This window comes from Falco naumanni, chromosome 4 (genome assembly GCF_017639655.2).
Source record: "Falco naumanni isolate bFalNau1 chromosome 4, bFalNau1.pat, whole genome shotgun sequence".
Taxonomy (NCBI): Eukaryota; Metazoa; Chordata; class Aves; order Falconiformes; family Falconidae; genus Falco; species Falco naumanni.
The window spans coordinates 26424161-26444162 of record NC_054057.1 but is presented as its reverse complement, the minus strand read 5'-3'; the positions used below and the strand labels follow the sequence as shown (position 1 = coordinate 26444162).

Here is a 20002-nt window from a genome sequence, read left to right as displayed (position 1 = left end):
ATGTATACTTCCTTGTAGCACAGGAGCTGATGTTAGTATGATGCTTTGAATTTTGACAACTATTATGTTGAGGTGAGCATTAGAAATCAGTGCTTGAAGGATAATATTTTAAGTCAGAGTTGTAATGACCACTAGATAGGCAAGAACAAGGCAATTTTATATACAACATAGAGAATGCAGTATTTATAATTTTCCTAGCTATGCCTTTGTTGTTTTAAAATGTTTTACTCCCATCATGCACTTCTCCATTAAGTGAGATTTTAAGAGGATTGTAGTGTGAATAAAATTTAGAAAGGGTTATAAAAATACAGTTTTTTCTACTCATACACAAAGGGAGGAAAATACTAAACAAAGGTCAAAGTTACAAAGCAAAAGAATGGACAGTTCAGTTAAATTTACTTCAAGCTTAAGAAGTATTAATTTAATGCACATTGATTCCCTCAATGTCAGAACAGATTCATTAATTATGCGTGGGTACAGCATATCTAAATTGAGTTGGGAGCAAATTGTTTTATAATGAAATCTAGTAGCAGTTGTAACTGGGAAAAGCTACTGCCTTTCCATTTACAATGATCTTGATTACCAGAGACCGGTAGGTGTGAGAGATACTGCAGCTCATCTAAGCCAGCTCCCTGAATAGTTAGTATTTTTCCATATGCTGGCTTAAATTCTCAGCTGGTATGGATGCCCTTAGGTTCGGGACTTCAGCAGAGGTGTTTTACTTAGATAACTGTTGCAATTACCTCTCCAGTAGTATTAACCTCAGCTGAACCCACTTTAGCTTAAGGACAAAGACATATTTGTGTGGATCTTTAATTTTTTATTTTTTTTTTTTGAGGCACATAATTTTAAAGTTGGATTGATAATATCACAATTTCAGATCCCTTAATCCCTCTGTTACTAACTAGCAGATAGAGGTATGACACACGTGTGAGGTACATATCACTGTGACATCGTGACAGCTTTCCCAGTCCCCTACCAGTCACATTGACGGGGCTGTTCTATTCCTGGCTCTCCTTCATTATAGCTGGTGGATTCAGCCTGGATTTCAAAGGTAGCACTTCCAGCACTCACTACTGTAGCAGTGCTCAGCTCTGATCTCACTGCTGAGCTGAATGATCCATGAATGCACGCCGGTATTTGAAAGAATTGCCTTTCCTCTCTCGTCAGGTGTGGGCTGGGGTCATTCCTCATATTCTAGGCATCTGGGGAACCTTTACAGAAATTCAGGGTTCATCTAACAACACTGTGGTAAGGAACGGAAAAATAAGATGATGTATATTTGAAGAATAGATGGTTTGATATCTTTTCAAAGGTATAAGGTTTAGTTATTTAAACTACCCATTCCTCTTTGAAAACCCCTAGTGAAAGGTGCAGATAAGAGAAAATGCTGCTGTATTGAACTGGTTGGGAAACAGAGGGGCTGAAGACATTTTCAAGTTTCTTTACATCTTAGGACTTCTTTTATACAGAAAGGTTGTTTTCATTAGATACTTCCTTCTAAATGAACACATGAAATAAATCTAGGACAGAGTTCTTAGTACATGCTTTCTTAACATTGAGGTATAACTTGCATTGTCCAAGACCAGTCTGTGAATGACAATATTCAGTAAAATGCAAGGCAGTCCTGCAATGCCAGCCTTTTAATTGTGTTTTTATGGTTTTTTTGGAAAACCACTTCCTAAGGTCTAAATATTTTTATTGTGGTTTCCTTTGAGACAGAATATATTTTCTAATATATGTGCATAGGCTACTGTGCCCTTAACAGAGAAAACATAATGTATTAAAAAAGTATTTTTAGTTAAGTGGATCATTTGAAGTGATCATTATATTAAGATCTGACTCTGGTTCACTAAAGAAATTTTTTTTTCCCTGTTGGTTTTCTGGTTTTGAAAAACATACACCTAATTAACACAAATGAAAAATTAATCTGTGCCAGCAAATAACATGCAAATGCTAGGGCAAATATATTCTGGGGACAGGGAGATGCCACTTAAACTTTTCCCTTGCAGTAGATCTAATACCCCACAAAGTGCCATGGCGGGGCAGTGTTTTGTCACTGTTTTCCTTAAGGCTAACAAGCTGCTTTTATTCAAATCAAATCCCAATGTCCTCAGCAAATGCTTTCAACATTGTAGACCTGGCTATGTCTGTGGTGGCAATCAGTGCAGCACGATTGGAGTGGATCTGCAGAGCAGAACAGTTCATGCTGAGACCTGAAAGTCCCTGTAAAGTCATTTGCACATTTGAGATTGGAGCTTTTTAGTTTGGACTTGATTTTATCTGAAGGAAATAGAGTCCTCAGGCATTGAGACGGATCCTAATACAAAGGAAGGTCCACTATGTGTTACAGTTACAAGATTGGCTTTATACACACACTCCAGCAACAAACTGAAAACTAAATGTAGTTTACATGTAAACCTCTAATTCCTCTTCTGTAGGTGTTTGGTTTATGCACCAAAACTGCCTTTTGCTGCGTGGAGCCCACTGGTTTTGTTAATGGCTGCAGAACTAGTCTAAAGCAAGGTTCAGTCCAGCCTCAGCGTGTCACACTAACAGGGTGTCAACCACAGCACGGACAGTCATTCAGAGGAAATCAGTTCTTAGATGGAGCACTGTTTGGTTCTGGCAGTGGAGTATTCCAAGTTTAAAGAATAAATGATTTAATGTAGTTTGAGTTTAATGAAAAATAGATCATGAAGAAACACTAATCAGTTGGCCATTGGTATTTGCTAGACAGTGTCCACATTTAGTTGTTGGGTTTTTTTTGTCTGGTCAGGAGAGGTTAGTTTGCTTTTTCTACAGTTTGTGCCTCTGCGACGGAGGCAGAGGTTCAGCTAAATCCTTGTAAAAAGTGCTAAATTGTGTTTAGAAGTGCAATGTTTCTACTATTTATTGCATGAGGCATATGTACAATGAAGATAAAATCATAAAAAGGATTTTTGTATAATAGGATTAAGACATGAAAAGGGCTGCTATGTGAATTTCCTTTCAGAAAAACTTGTCCCTAGAGCTATGTATATCTTCTAAACAGGAGCATAATGAAGGTGTTACAGGTGCTGATTTAAAAGTATTGCCAAATGAACGACATAAAGCTATTTTAGTATACCACAGGTAAGGTGATAAAGCTCGATCACCTCTTCCCCCATCATATGCTTCAAGCTCTTAATCATGCATTGATGACTACTAGAAAATGTGCATCAAAAGAAGTTTTTGAATGTCTGAGGCATATTTAGGCCCCAATTTGGCAGAATACTTCAACATGTGCACAGCTTTTATACCTTTGAGTGATCTCCTACTAAAGCATTTTTTAAACGTTCTCGTTGATTCACAGCCATAGCTAGGAAGCTTGTCTCAGGCACTTCAGCAAAGTTAGATTTTATTTTTGCTGTTGGTCAGAAAAAGTCAATTTACCTTTAGTCACATTTTTTTTCTGCTTTTTGCACCTCCTTTTTCTTACCAACGTAAGACTCTGCACCAGGTTCTGGTTTGTAATTAAGTATTCTGTTTAAGCTAAAGTGAAAGTGTTCAAGTTGGGCAATCTAGGGAAATAAGAATTACGCTATGCTCCTTTTCACGGAATACTTCAGTGTTACAAAATGAAAAGTTACAGATTCACAGATTCACTTTCCTCCCCTGTCTGGAATATCTAGTTGGTTTTGGTGGGGTCTTTTTTGGTTGTTTTGTTTTGTTTTGTTTTAATGTATTATTTATCCAGCATAAATGTGCAAAGAATAGGCACTACCTCTGTCATGCTTTTGTAGGTATCTGAACTTAATTAGTCCAAGGATAACACTGAGTAGGTTACCTGTTGCATTATTTTCATAATTTAGCCTTCTAAATAATAAATATACAGTAAATATTATAAATAATTGTAGTTATTCAGAAGGGCTTCAAATTCAAAAAAGCCTCCCTCAAAAAAAGCTAAAGAAATATTTTTAATATAGATAAATGTGACTGAATAATGGTCATAACATAAATACCTTTACATTTCCTAAGATGAAAAGTTTTTAGTTAGCTCACATAAATCAAAATATTAAAATGCTGAGTATATAAAAATAATAATTCAGTACAGAAAGGTATAAATCAGGTGACCATAAAAGCTATAAAATGAAGTCTCAGCTTTACGAGTATATTGCTGTTTCTAAGATGTACTATTTTTTATAATTCATAAGGAAAAAAAAAGAATATAGAAATATAAGCCCTTTGCTAGAAAAAAATTGGAGGTTTCTTATATTAAATGTGTATGTAGGATAAAGAGTAGTTAAATTAACAGTTTCGGTAATGATTATTGGAATAATTTGGAACAAAAATATATCAAATTTTGCATTAGCATGTTTGTGGTTTTAAGTAAAGTAAGTTGATTGTCTTCTATGTACTCTTAGAGGTAGATAATTTTCAAGTCTGAAAGATGATGATACGTTATCTGGATACAGGCCACAATGCTGTATGGTAATTACAGTTTTGTCAGTTGAAAACCAGATAAAGCAAGATGCTGATTGGGAAATAGTTTTGAGGAAGTTAGGAACAGTTATACTAAGTAATTGATGTGCAGCCACAGTCTTATTTCTTAGTAAAGATTAATCCTGGAGCTGTTCATTGATATGATAATTATTGAGCATGTACAAAATCCTGTGCAATTTCAGGACATCGGACCATATTATGAGAGCCAACACTTTCTGACTTGATATGGACTGGAACAGAGGAAGAGGGCAATGGAAAAATGTGTATTCATTCATTAACAAGCCAAAACACATATAGAGATTCCGGTTACCAGGTGTATATATTTTCATGTCTAAGGCACAATAACTTTTTTTTTCCCTTGAGAATAAAGAATGTGAGAATAGCAGTGAGAGGAGAGGAAAAAGCCCATGCCTGAAAAGCTGAAATTGTTTCAGCACTTGCATGGGATTCTACAAGTGTTTAAGCTTAGAGTTATTTTTGCTGTCATTCTAGTGCAAAGTCCTTCATCTGGTTTTATTAGTTTTCCTTAAAAGACAGAACAAAGAAATCATTATGAGTTTGACCGTTATTTGCCTGGTTTATGGTCCATTCCATTGAAATCACCAGTAGTCAAGTCCTTTATAAGAACAGGTTTGACTATTCTAAAGCGTCTGCAGCATTGTAGTTATAGGTATTTGCTGTATTTTCAGTTTACTGCACAATGGTATTAACTATGGAAATAGGAAAATTACCTACTTTGTTGGGGGTGGTGTTACTAGTTTATTGTTTGTTGTTGTTTGGTTTTTTTTAAATACATCCTATATATATAAGGCTAAAGATGTATTTAAAGCTACATGGTCATATTTTTCTTCTGGCAATAACTTGCAGAGAACTCAGTCTAAAATATCAACAGTGAGCAAAATGTTGGCATGTTTCCAACTACTTACCTTAAATAGAACCTCAGGCTTAAACATGAGGGCTAAATTTGTCATAACTGGGTTTTTTTGTTGTTGTTGGAGAACAGGGATTTCCATCATTACAGTTCCTTCAAGGACTGCATTTGCAAGTGTCTAAGCTTACTGTTCAGATGGATAGGTGAAAAATGAATAAATCTAAAAGTGAAAAGGACTTTTCTGAATCATAAATCCTGAAACAGATTATATAGTTTGATGGCTCATTGCATAAACTGCCTAAAATGTTACTATAGGAAAAGCTGCGATTTTGCTTTTCCAGCTTAAAAATATAATTAGCTAAACACAGAAAAGCATGGCTATTTCAATTACATCCTGGTGATTTTTTTTTATTATTATTCTGGTTGAATATTAATGGTGTGAACACAGCTGAATGTTTCAAACAAAATATTGTTGGGCTCGTTTCCTTTATAGTCAGAAACCCTGGTGCAAAATTGTACTGAATTAGTGAGGGATTAGGCAGGAACAGCAACTACACCCCCACCCTCAGCAGAAACATGGTGCTGGGTGGCTGCAGTGAAAGCAGTGACAAACCAACCTCATCCTCTGCCTGCAGCCGCAGACAAGGTGGGTCATGCCATCAGCAGAGAGACTTTGATTGAGGTTCTGGATTCCTGGATTACAGGGAATACAGACAGTCATTGCTGAATACCAAGGAAAGCCTCCTTGCTCCCAGCATCTCTGAGGCTTGTCTGCTCCCTGTTTCTGCTCTGGAGTGTCCCCATCCTGAATATTGAGGGTTTCATCTCCTAATAAGAATATACAAGAAACTACAATATAAAATATTAACTACAACAATAGGAACGGAAGACTAGTATGCAGCCACATAGCCTGGCATTGTATCAGTGCTTCATGGAGTGCTTATGATACTTTTCTTTCCCTGTTTTTTTCTTTATTACTTTAACTGACTTTTGGGTTACAGTATACCAAAATTACGATAAATTTCTGTTCTAAGGTAGCCATTGTTATGTTGTTGAATTAAAAAGAATTTTGTCCAGGTGTATCAGCAGACTGTATAATCTGGCACTTGTTAATAGCCACTGCATGGGCCAGTAGCTTTTACAGGAAGATTTTTTTTTGCACAAAATTAACTGTAGAATGTGAGATTTTTGCTACTATAGCTGCCTTCTTCAAGGCATAACTCAACCAGATGTTATCTAAGTCCTCCATTATATATTAAACTCTTGTACTTTTTTGGCATTCATTAATCTAGTCTTTCTTCCATGTCTGTAATAAGCAAAACATCTGTTTCTTCTTGTTCAATCAAAGTGCCTACCTCAAGAGTCCTACTTTTAAAATAATGTCATTTAAATAGAAATCCTAGATAGGAAGAATGCATTTGATTAACATATTTAATTTGCATATGAAACCAGCTTTTCCAGAACTCTGCAGGGAATTTGTAGTGGCAGCAGTATGTTTCCTTTTCTTCTCAACTTGTATACCAGAAACTTACGTAATTTATTTGCATTCTTTTTTTGTTACTGTATCAGCTCAGATGGCAGAGATTATACTGCAATGAGAAATCATCATTGTGTGTTGTTCATTCTAAACTTTCCAGATGAAAATTCTTTTAATAGAAAGAGCTGTATTCTACTCTTGAATCTTGGCTTACAGAAAGTTCTCAGTTAGCTTGAGTTCTTTTAAGTCCAAGCAGAAATTATTCCTCAATATATGTGAGGCACACAGTAAAACATTACAACAAAAATAGCTCATGCAGCTGTACAAACTTATCCCCTATGGGAGAATATACCATGTACCCCCAAAAAAATTTAAGTCCCCACAACAGAGCATTATCACATTAAGAAAGAAGGGTTGACACTACCGCCTCTAAAACACATGTAAATAAAAAGCAGATAAAAACAGTGGCAAAGATAAAAGGTGCTTTTAGTTACACCACTGGGGAGCACAATTCTGTAAAGACAATAGTGAATGCAGGCTGAATGTTAGTGAGCAATCCTCATTAGCATTCACAGGTGAACTCACTGTAGAAATGGAGCAGTAAAAAGTTTTCTAAGCAAAGGTAAAAATTGCACTTGAATTTTTGTGGCAACTCTGAGCCAGAGCAGTTTGGAATGTTACTGCCATACTGCAAAACTCCTTAAGGATGGTTAATACATGTAGCTAAGAAGATAAGAGCGTTAACTTGTGATGGTTTTGTAGTCAATACAGTGAAGAGTTCATAAAGCAGAAACAGTGGGGTCTTTCAGGGACTGACAGGAACCATGGCAACTTACAGGGACAATTATTTTTAATACAGGGAAAATATCAGGCAAATCCATCATGCCTCTAGCAAGCAGCTTACAAACAGCAACGCACCCTCTTAGTATATTTTGCTATATGTTGTACAACAAATGCATGGAATTACTTTTTGTTGGTAACCTGCAGCTCTTCTCATGCTCGGATTTCTATTTGGTCTGCTCAGCAGATCCACCTTCTTCGCTGATCAACCTTCCCTCCACCTTCTTCTTGTCCTGAGTCATTGCAATATTCAGCTTTTCAGTGTGGTGCTGGTGAACTTGGGGTGTTTTCCTTTCACTGCACACTAGGAGAGCATATCACAGCTGATAGAAGTAACTGTGTACTCATTAGACTAGCATATTGTGCACCACTGTCACTTGTTAATTCAGCTGATAGCATCACCTGTTCCTGTGCTTTAAGAAAGAATGTTTTGGCTCTTTGCAAGATGTGCAAAAATCCATGTTGAGTTGGACAAATAGTATCAATAAAAGGTTTAGAGAGACTCCAATCCACAAATTGGTTGTAATAGAAACATTGCTTTTCTTTTTCTTTCTCCCGCCCCCCCCCCCCCCCCCCTTTTTTTTTTTTTTTTAATTCTTCCACTATTTAGGCTACTTGGTCAGGGAGAAGCTAGCTGAATTAATTTTTCTCTTTTTGTACATCTAGTGTTTCCTAAAAGAGAAAGCTGAACTCTGATAAAGACTGGTTAGGGAGTAAAGCTTGCAGCAGTAATAGCTACATAGTTTGATGTATGAGAATGTCTCTTTAGCCTGCATACGTGGTTCCAGTCCCTGTTCTAGTGTTATTTAAAATACGTTGTGCAGGAACAACATGTCTATTGCAACTCTGTTTTGTGTGTACTGAGCAGACTCAAGTGTGCAGTCAAAAAATACAGATTAAAATAACTTAAGTATTTTTCACCTCCTGCAATATTCTATTTAAATGACTTTTCTCATTAGCACTCTTAGTTCGTTCTTTTATGAAAGAGTATCTTCAACAGGTGAAGGTGGCAAAGTAAGTGAACTTCCAATTTCGTGGTGTAATCAGCTGTCTTTAGCTCCGTCAGCTGTTGTGGTGGGGTTGCCTTGGCCAGCTAGCTGCCACTGGCCCAGCCATGCTCTCACTCCCCCTCCTCACCAGACAAGGAGAGAAAATAAGACTGGAGCAAGGGAAACATGGGGATCACATAACAATTCTTACTGGAAGCAAAACAGCTTGGGGAGAATTAATATATTGTCAATTAAAATAGATTTAGGTCATGAGAAACAAAGACAGTAATGAAAAGAACACCTTTCCTCCTTCCTCCACCAAGCTCAGCTTCAGTTCCTCACTTCCAACTCCTACACCTGAGCAGGGCAGAGGCAAAGGGGGGGGACACAGCCGCCCCTCTCTGCCGCTCCTGCCCTCTCACACCATCCCCCTGCTCCAGCAGGGGCTCCCTGCAGCCCCCCGGGAGATGTGCCCCTGCCCCGCCGGCGGCTCTGCGGGGGAACCCCTGCGGCGGGGACGGCGGAGCCCCCGTCCCGCTCCCCCCCGGGGCCCCTCAGCGCCGGCCCCGCCTCAGCCGCGCTGCTCCCGCGCTGTTCCCGCGCCGCGCCCGCCGGAGCCGCGGCAGCCCCCGTGTCCTCTCTCACAGGGGCCGGCAGACCTCCCTGCAGGCGTCTCAGCCCCTGCACCGAAGTTTTCTCTGTGTGTTTCTAATCATACTCTGATTTAAACCGGCTACAAGGTTTTGTCTATTTATTGAATGATCTCGAAAAATTCTGTCAGAGCACGAGGAGGAGCGGTCTTGAGCTTTAGTGCTGTGAAACCTTTGAGAGAGACGTTCACCACGTAACCCCATCAGACCCCGCTGCAAATTCAATCCAGGAGCAAGGGGAAACCAGTGACATTTCTGCTGGTGGTGGGCATGTGGGGCAGAACCCCCTGGAGGTCTGGCACCATCTCTCTAGTCACGGTTGGTTAAGGTTAGTTGGTTGGTGAAAGTTGGTTGAAGAAGGTTGGTTAAGATGATCAACCTTCCCACCACCTGCTTCTTGCCTAGAGCCCCGTGGTGGTTCCTCAGTGCCCCCTTCCCACAGCAGGTGCCAGGCACGCTCTGGCACCAGCGGCTCACGCCAGCATTTTTGTCCCTCCTGCTTTAGTAGCCTAGTTTTTATTTTGTCCAGAAGTCTCTAGTCATTCATACTCAGTTCAAGTCAATACTGAATACTTCAATAAAAAAAATTGAAATATATTTTTAATCTTAGGTCGCCTCAGGCTGGAAAACTAGGATTTTATGTAAGTTCTGACAAGCTTTGGTTGTAATTACACATGCAGTAACAATTTTGGTTTGGAGCTCTGTAGAAAGGTGTGTCTTCCTTTCCTTTCTGAGTTTATTGTCAGTAGAAAATAATTTTATCTGCATTGTAATTATGTGGTTTTCTGCTTTTTTCTTTGTTTGCCAAATGTAATGAAAATTTAAAAAGAGCTTGCAAACAGAAAATTTCTCATGTGTAGTGGGTAAGGTCTTTCATCCATTCTTACGCTAGATTGAACAAGCTTTGGTAGAAACATTTCTTACTGATAAAATTTTTGAGAGGTTTCTGCCACTGTTATTCACACTACTGAATATTCCAAGGTATTCTCCAAGGTAACTCCATGTTATTTCAGTACTTGATCATGTATCTTGAATGAACGTGTGGAAGGATTAGGAAAAAAATATGCATTACATGTTTATCTCTTTGCCATGAATATAATTCCTTGTTCATAAAAGATAACATTCTTTTGAATGTTTTGAAAGTTGATCTTCCTTTCTATTTCTGATAATATAGTGCATCCCACTCAATTTTAGAAACAGTTTATTGCATTTTGTTACGGCTTATTTTGGCAGATGATATTTTTCAAAGGTGACTTAGTACCTTTGTCTAGGTGGAGGAAACATCACTTGTAAGAGGTGCTACAACTTGGAATTTCCTTTTACTAGAGTGTTTGCTACTTACTTGCTGACCCATCAAAACCATCCTGCCATGGTAATGACCAGAACAAACTAGTACTCTTTTGTAGTTCTTCAATGACAGCTTAACGTGCCAGGCAAACTGGCTTCCTGCCAGCTGCTGGAAACAATATAAAAAGTATATAAATTCTGTGGGGTTTCTAAAACATGGGAATGAATGAACAGTTCCATGAGCTTCACTGTGGTCAGTGTTGGGAAGATGATGCTCTCCTAAGATGGCATAATTTATAACCAGACATTTTCTGGTGCTTTTCTGTCAATGTCTTCATGTTCTGTGACTAGCCCCACATCCCAGTGATAGGATTAGCTGTTAACTCACCTCCCATGTGAGCCTTTCCCCTTCCTATTTTATTTTTCCCTTTTCTTGGAAACTATCTAGCTTTTGAAAGGCAGCAATCATGAGCGTAATGTGCTCTTTGGGATTGTTACTCACTGTTTAAACAGATTAATTAATATCCTTTCATTCTGAACTTGATCATAGAAATAATTAAAGGATACTCTTTATTAGTAAAATGTAGATTATGGCCTTTTGATGGGAAAGGTGAGTGATAACATCTGTATTTACATACAATTATACCTGACAGCATGGACACTTTGGTAGTTCCGAGGCTTGTATTTACTATATAAGATTATTTTTTTGGTAATAATTTCTTTAATAACAATGCCGTATTATTACACTAAAATGATCTCATTTTTTGCAGTAGCCTTCATTAAATCTTGCATAATGAGCCTGGGAGAGAGTTAAAGTTAATAAGTATTGGACTAAGTAAAATGTTCCAATATTTTTTTTTCTTCATAGGCTCTGGTCTCAATGATGGGCAGTGGCATGAAGTCCGTTTCCTAGCTAAGGAAAATTTTGCTGTCCTCACCATTGATGGCGATGAAGCTTCAGCTGTTCGAACAAACAGTCCTCTACAGGTTAAGACTGGAGAGAAATATTTCTTTGGAGGTAAGAAAGTACCAAAACAAGTATCTGCTTACTGTGCTGTTGTCTTTCAATCTACATAATGGAGCTCGGAATTGAATTCATTCATATAGGTCTTAATACGGCTACAGTGGCTAGGTGCTTCTCATCTAAAGATAGAATACAAAACTTAATTTCACTTTTAAGACTCTTTTTACACCTCATCATCTTTGCAAAAGAAGTCCTGAGAAGTTCTGTACAAGAGTCAGTCTGACTTGGAGTGATTTCTCAGGTCTTCTCTGAAATTTCAGAGACCTTTCTCTGAAAAGGGAATCTTCCATTAGTAGTTTAATTAAATGGCACTCAGAAGAGAGAGAAATTTGTCTTTTCATGTTTGGTATCCTGAAAACAAAAAACTACCATTGTTCAGGATAGGTCTTAACCTTTGCTGATTTCTTTAAGAGCTGTCATGATTATGGGTAATTAAGAAGCTCTTAGAAATTGAAGCCTTATATTGTTCAATATTTCTGTCTCTTGACAGTCCATATACTAAAAAGAGTTCTTGCAAATTGTAGCTTGAATGTTTATCCCTCTTGCTTTTCTATGTTGCATTTATGAAAATCAAAAAAGGCCATCAAAACTCTTGGATTTTTTAACTATATGTTTAAATTGCTATCTTAAGAAGCCTATTAAGCATACCACAAATATTTTGTATACACTGCTGTCTGCTGTCTTATGGGAGAAGGTCATTAAGGGTTTCAACTCAAATATAAGTATCACTTTTCATACTGCTAGCCATGTATTTTTAAAAACAATTCACCAATGACCTGCAATCTTTGTTCAAGCAGAATTCTCAGTGAGCTCAAATGCTAAGATCAAAAAAGAGTTGTAAGTTGTACCTTTGAAGTGCCCCATATGTGTGAGGTTGCACATGAAAGCTTCAGGCAGAGAACACATATTTAAAAAGTAGAATTTATCAGCATTGAAAAATGGAGTGGTTTTTTTTTTCTCCGCAAACTCACAAAGTGCATATCTAATCAAAATAAAATATAAATGTGATACTATAAATAGCCATAACATTACCCAAGTGATAGAAAAGTTTGTGGCATACGAAGTAACCTAATTTGAAAGAGCAAAAATCCTCTCAAGGTTATTCTCATTTCATTATTACCAAATTAAAGTTAATCTGTCACAAGAGGCAAACTTCCTTTTGCTGCAACACGCATCTTTTCCAATATCCTTAGCTCAGCTAAAATCCTGAAGAGGTTTTTTTAGTATATTGCCTCAAAGAGGAGTTGTAGCCTAGCCACATGCTAAAGCTTGAAAATTAGTTGTCAAAACATAGTACCTTCAATTTGTTGGAACAGTCTGAGACATTCTCATTAAAGTTATTCAACACACATAGGAGAAAATTAAAAGAAGTGCCATACGTAATACATCCAGTGCTTAAATTCTATTCATTTCAATAGGTTAAATCACCAGACCATTATTGCATTCCTGGAGAGTGTTTTGATTTCTTCAGAATTGTGTTTTGCCTCTGACTCTTGGGTTGTGAGGGATAGATTGTCTAGTTTCTTCAGGCAGTTTTTATACTCTTTCTCAGTCAAAATATGGGTTGATTGGTTCTCATTTCAGCTTGATTCTGAAATCTGCTTGTCTTATAATTGTTGACCTGTACTTTACAGTTCCACCATCCTTCCATAAAAAAAAAAGTGTGCATGTAGATATTGTTCCAGTGGGATATGAAAGTCAATCATGAATTCCCTGAAGTGTCATTCCCACGTCTGTTCACCCAAATACCTAGTTTCATTGCACAGAATATGGGGGATTTGTTTTTTATTTATCTTATAATCTGAAGCTCTTCTAAATTTATATCAAAAGCAGTGTCCAAACCTTCTTGTCCAGTTTTATTTCAGAATAAGAAGTCTGCATTTGCAGCATTGTACTTTTGCATTTTAATTCTCACAAGCTCTGAATCTGAGGAGGCTTTTTTTCTCACTTGGATCTGTGGAACACATTTATTTTAGTATGCTCCCACATGAATGTTGATTGAGATATAGATATAGATATATATAATTACTTCTTTTGATATATATGTGTCTGTTACTTAGTGATTACTTGCAACTTAAAGCCAGTCAGTCTTCTGGGTGCGTATTAGAAACCTAATCTATATATTCACAATCTCCATCCTATAAGGAAAAAGTATTTTTGTTCTATTCCCTATATATGTATGTGATCCTCCTTATTATTCTTTATACACACTCGATGTTATGGATGTTAATAAATAATGTTTGCAATAAGAGGATGTAGAGGTGAGAGCAGCGGGGAACTTCAAACATTTGCACCATTTGGTAGTTGTCATCTAAGAAGATGTTTTTGTTAGTTTCGTTATGAGTAAGTTGAGATAAGAAAGTGTCAAATACTTTTTTTCCCCTGCAGATAGGTATAATTTGTTAGGAAAGGAGCAACCACCTCTTGAATTCAGTGATAATATCTTTTTTTTTTTTTTTTACAAACTGCTAGGCAGCTAGCAGAAATAATTATTGACCCTTTGGTGATGACAAATTTTCAATGTGAAAAGGAATCCAGAAGGTTGCTTTGCTAGAGATCTGAATATAATAGTTACAGGTATTTTGACTACTAAACTTTTGTATTATTAAAAATCAAGCATCTATCACAGATGCAGAGGTGATGAATTTTAAGGATAGCAATGTTAGGATATTAATCCCATCCCACTGCTGTATTTCTTGATCTTAGAAAATTCTGAGAAAGCTCAGTCCAATGAAATTGTGGTTGGAGAACTTATACAGCATTTCTAGAAGGCTCTGAACACTCTTCTGATTTAAATTTTCCTATTTTTTGTTTGAAAGAGATAACCACATGTATGCAAATATTTTGTTCTCCAAACTTTCCTTTTCCATGAGTTCAAAATAAGTGTGTGTGTGTTTGTATTTTGTTCTCCTGGTGTCAATATAGCAAGTATATACTATAGACAATGGTGGTGTCTTTGCTGAAGAAAAGATGTAAAGGTTGCATTGCAGTACTGCAGTACAATATTTGCTCAAAAATACGTTTAAAGAGAAAAGTATTTACAATAAAATGGGTACTGCCTTGAAGTAAGGCAGACACAAGATAGACCTTGTCTGTAAAAATTACTACATCTTTTACTGTAAGAGAAGTACCACATACTTGAATGTGAATTTTTGAGACTGTGTCTATTTTTTAGAAAAAAATATCATTTTCATATATTGTTGTTATAACTGTGCACTGGCAATATCACATAATATTAATTATATAGTAAAATAGGTAATCTATAAAATTGGGAATGGATTAAAGATGGAGTGGGCAAGGAGAACATTACTGTGCCAAATGTAACAATGAAACATTCCAGACAAATCAGAAGTATTAAGATGACTTTAACAAATATAGGTTCTGAAAAAGTCCTTGATTTTATTCACATTATTTTGTTTAGCACTCGATTATGACTCAGTACAGTATAACTACATAAATAATAGGGGGAATGCAGAGACGTAGGATGATTGTGCATTTGCTCCTGGCATTAGAAATTATGCCATAGGCAGGAGCAAGCCTGTAAGCCAGAGTGTGCCCTCCCTCTGTGCATGCAAATGAACAGTAAAGGCAAGCTGAACACTGCAGACACCGAAGATGTTAACAACAGAGTAGCTTGTTTGGACACTGAGTACTATACTGAGCCTGGTTAGTCAACCTCCCTGCCTATTAGCAGCTTCCAGGTACCATTTTGAGAAAGTTGGCCTTTTAGAGGGGCCAGACCTGATGGACACTGATGAGTTTCCCTCAAAACTAGTTCCTAAGTGTGTTCTGGTTAATCAGAGAATCACAGAATGGTCAAGGTGGGAAGGGACCTCTGGAGATCATCCAGTCCAACCCTCTGCTAAAGCAGGTTCACCTAGAGCAGGCTGCAGGAGCAGGTTGCTTAGTTTATTCATTCCGTTAAATAAAAATGCATTTTCACTGACCACCAAACTGAGAGTTTTACCACATGTACAGCAGTATTTGAATAAAGGAGATGTGGAAATCAGAATCTTTTGTGACTTCTGCCCATAGAACTAACTTTTCTAGCTTTTAAAAATGGTAAGTAACTCACAAGAGGCTTTTTTTGATTTCTTTGTCAGAGAATAAATCATGTTCAGTACTATTATAGCAGCTTTCTTGGGTTTGGGGTTTTTTTTTGTTTGTTTGTTTGTTTGTTTGTTTGTTTGTTTGTTTGTTTGTTTGTTGGGGTTTTTTTGTCCTTTGTGCCTCTCCTGTGCTGTCTCCCAGCACTACTAAGAACCTCTCGAGGGACATACAGCAAGGATGTTTTATTCAAGCTTAAGAGTTAGGGGAAGCTGTGTTAAGATCAGGCATTTCTGCAGATTGTGTGAATGTGTGCTGGTGTATGTGGGAGTGTGCCTGCTAATTGCCTATTACCCTTCTGTATAACTATTCTTCTCTCCCCACTGGTTTTATTTTCCTTCTCTTTCAATGTCTTGAATTTGGTTTTTTGGAAAGAAGTGAACTTCCTTTCCCTACTGAGCTCTAGAGAATCACATTTTTTTTTTTCCAATTATCAGCATAAAACAAAAATAGCAGAACAGAGAAAGTGAATCACAGAGTGAGAATGAGTCCATTAACCTCATTTGCACTGTTGGAGATAAAGGGCTTTTGTGAGGCGTCTTAAACTTGCACCAAACCACCTAATAGCTGCCTAGTGCCCAGAGGAAATATTTGATTAGAGATGTAATTTTTAGTTGTTTCGGGTTTGTATTTTTAATTGTATCTACTTTCTGTCTCCTTTTCACTGTCTTAAGGATAGGAGAGGTTTTAGTATGAGTGATAAATCTTCATTGAGAACAAAGGTATGCAGTGAGTGTCTGTCAATCCACAAGGTGTGCTGCTTTTTCTGACAAGCAAAGATGAATTGAATGGACTATGTAGTAAATTTCCCGTGGGACACCACTCTATGGCATATAGAAAGTTCTCCCTTTCTGTACAGCTGTGCAAAACACACTGGGTATGGAGCCTTGCTCCTGGAGTAGAATTAATTTGTTTCTGAAAATTATGTTGGTCTAAAATCCCATAGAATTAGAAGTGGTGGAGGGAGGAGGGAAATCAAGCTAAAGAACAGAAATACCTTCCTCTGTTTCACATGTGCTGGGCTCTTCTGTGTGTGAATCTTCCCTTTTTAAAAACTGTCATCTATAACCAAAGCCTTTGGTTGGTGTGCCTACATTTTTTTCTATCAAGTTATCCATTGCTATATTGTGTGAATTCATCATTAACAGCTGTTATAGTCACAGTCACACTTCCTAGGTAGTGTCACTGGCATTTCAGAAGCACTCAAACAATCAGCATAGCTAGTGTTATCAGACGGAAGGGGAGCATGGGAGGGTTTTGTAGCTCAGATTTAAATGTGTTCAGCTAAACCCAAGTGAGGTTGTGAGACATAATGTGACAAACGGGACCTAGGCAATGGCAACTCAGGTTATCTGATACCTAATAAAGGAAACTAATGTCCCTGCTGACATCATTCTCTAGAGCCTGCAGCTTCTCACACCTCCATAAGTAACAGTGTTGGGTTGTATTTGCATTTCTGCAGGCTGATCAGATTTTTAATGTGTCAGGGCTTCAGTTTTGGTGGCCACTTTTTTATTTTGTGTGTATGACCATGAGACAGGATGGTCAAATTTGCATTTCTTGAGGAAAGGGTGCTTTCAGGGTGGTTTTAAATCTTTCTCCTCGTGATCATAGCTCTGCTGTAAGCTAAAATATAAATCCTTGCGGAGAACACAAAGCAAATTCAAAATAACTCACAGTACAATGTGATTTTGTGTATCTTCTAGTTTTCATCTTAGGAATATTCCCAGGTCAGTTCTACAAAATAATGACAAACACAAGAAATAGAAGTAAAAGAATTGGAATGATTTGTATTTTTTAACAGCCCTCATGCTTTGGATTGTTAAATCCAAAATGATTGTAAGTCAATAGATGAGTGAATATTGCAGATGTGCAAAGTGTACAAACCTGAACAAAGCAAGGAAGTGTAATAAGTAATTACAAAGTAATAACTTTGTAATAAGTAATAAGTAACCAAAAAAAACCAAAAACCACCTAAGCCTCTCTGCTATTTGATACATGATTCAGATTCTTTATTATCTGATCTGGTCTCTTCCACTATGAAGAATGAAACATAGCTGAATTCACATGTCTGTTATACAACTGACAGAACTGAGGGAGGCTGATCAAGTTTGTCCATTAACTCTTAGAGTTTTGTGCTTTTTTCATCATGTTTAAAGTTTTCATTCATTCATTATTTCATTCAGATAATTTGAATGTTAGATAAATGAGACCAGGTAAAATACTGGCAACATTCTGTGATTAATTTTCAGTAATATCAGTAGTATTGTTAATGATGTTACAATATGCTAGTCTACTGATACATGGTATACAACAGTACAAGCAGAAATGCTGGAGATAGATTGATCTCCTGTAGAAAAACAGGTGCAGGCATAAAGCTGATACTTTGGGCACGCAAATAAAAAGATCAGATGCGTGATAATGTGAGTTTAGGAATGGATATGTAGGGACATGTGTCTTGCTGGAATAACCAGCTTTTGAGCAAACACCTATTAGAGATGAGAAATGTCTGCCCACTGAAAAATGAATGAATTAGCAAAGCTCTGAGAGGTGCTTTCCTTGTTATAAAACATAAATCTCTTGCTAAGTTGAATTTGTTAGCTACAGAGTATATACCTAGAAGTTCCTCAAAAAACTGAAGGAACAGAATCTCTTATTTTATTTGCCTGCAAGCACTAAAGCAAATTTCTGTGCAGCAGACAAGACAACAACAATTTTTTCAATACATTTTTTCTCTTATTGACATTTTAAAGCAAGAAAGAACAAAGAATGAGTGAGAACATGTTGTAAAGAGTAAATCTGCATGGACACGGGAAGGAGGAAACCAACCTAATGGAACTCTGTTGTCTCTAGTTCTGTGTGTATGTGATTTGTTTCTTTTTTTCTAAATACAGTAGTCGCATTGTTGCCTAAGTCTGTCAGAAGAAAATTATATCATGTCTCTGAATATTGCAGAATATTCAATTAAAAATAGAGGATATTCCCTACATAGTATTTCTGTTGACCCTGAAGGGAAAGAAAAAGTTCTTGTAAAAATTACTAACTCTTCTTCTAAAAGAAAAACTTTGGAGAAGGAAATGTCTGGTGAAGACCTGGAAGAGAGCTATTTGAGATACACTCAGAAGTGACAATTATACCTATATCCTATATGTCCCTCTTGCTGATGCTTTAGTAGGTCAAACTACAAGGTCTTTGGTACCAGTAGCTGAAAAATCTGCTCACAGGAGGGGAAGGGCAGGTATTTAAACCAGCACTGAATCTTGGAAGGAATGTTAACCAGCACTCATCACTAGACTGTAGTGTATTAGGGCGGCACGGTTTTAGAACATGCAGAATAACATAGTTTATTGATGGCATTAGGGATCACAAATAAGTCAGTGTGAATGTTTTGAATTGTGTTGTGAAAAATAAAAACATATGCTTTCCTGGTGTGTGAAAATAATCATACTATTAAATAGTGAATAATGCTAATTCATATTCAAATAGCACTTCTACCAGCTTCCCCTGTTTTTTAAGGGTATCTTGGCTCTGATTCTAGGTATATAAATGAGCTTATTGTCCACAGCCACAATTCAAGACACCTACAGGAAAAAAAAATAAAGAAAAAAGAAAAGGTAAATTCTGGGTGCCATCAATAGACTAATTTCTGAGGCTTTTCTTGTTTTGGGGGGTGACTTATTGGTGCTTCTCAGTGGAATTTCCATAGCTGTTGATTTTCCTCTTTAATATAGTAGAACCTACATCAGCCCCTCCTTTTCCTCTCACCCCTGCTAAATCTGAAACAAATTTTCAATTGCATTTTGATATTTTATGTATGTAAATGAGCATGTACTAATATTGTAAACAACACTAAGCAAGAAGATGCCTACCTGCCATTGGTTCTGCTGGTAGTCAGAAAACTGACTCACATGTTTCAGAAAAATCTACCTATCTATATATTTGTAAACACAAATAACTTTGAAAGTCTGGTTTAATGAGTCATAAATGCATAACAGGAGAAAAAAAAATCAGGATATGTTCTAACACTTCGCCAAACTATGATGTGTGTGAATGTGGGAAATAGAGTAAAAATAAATTTATTCAGATAAGAGGCCTGTCTGACTCATATGGTCTGAGCCAAGAATGGTTCTCCGTGCTGATTGTAAATACTGACACATATATGAAACCTGACTGGAGCACCAATTAAATTTGTAATTAGTCAGCTGCTTCTACTTTATAAGCAAACTGCAGCTAGCCCTTTTTGTCTAGGGCAGTTTGTCAATTAAATCCTTGCATGCCTACAGTCCCAGGTTG

General features: G+C 37.1%; 1 protein-coding gene across 2 annotated transcripts in view; it reads left to right on the top strand.

Moving 5' to 3' along the window:
• Positions 1–20002, top strand: part of CNTNAP2 (contactin associated protein 2) — a 1145700-nt gene that overhangs the window by 609429 nt on the left and 516269 nt on the right. For both annotated transcript variants that reach the window (XM_040592035.1, XM_040592036.1), the window contains one exon: positions 11447–11596. In XM_040592035.1, the coding sequence (XP_040447969.1) occupies positions 11447–11596 (150 nt within the window). The remainder of the gene's footprint in view (positions 1–11446; positions 11597–20002) is intronic.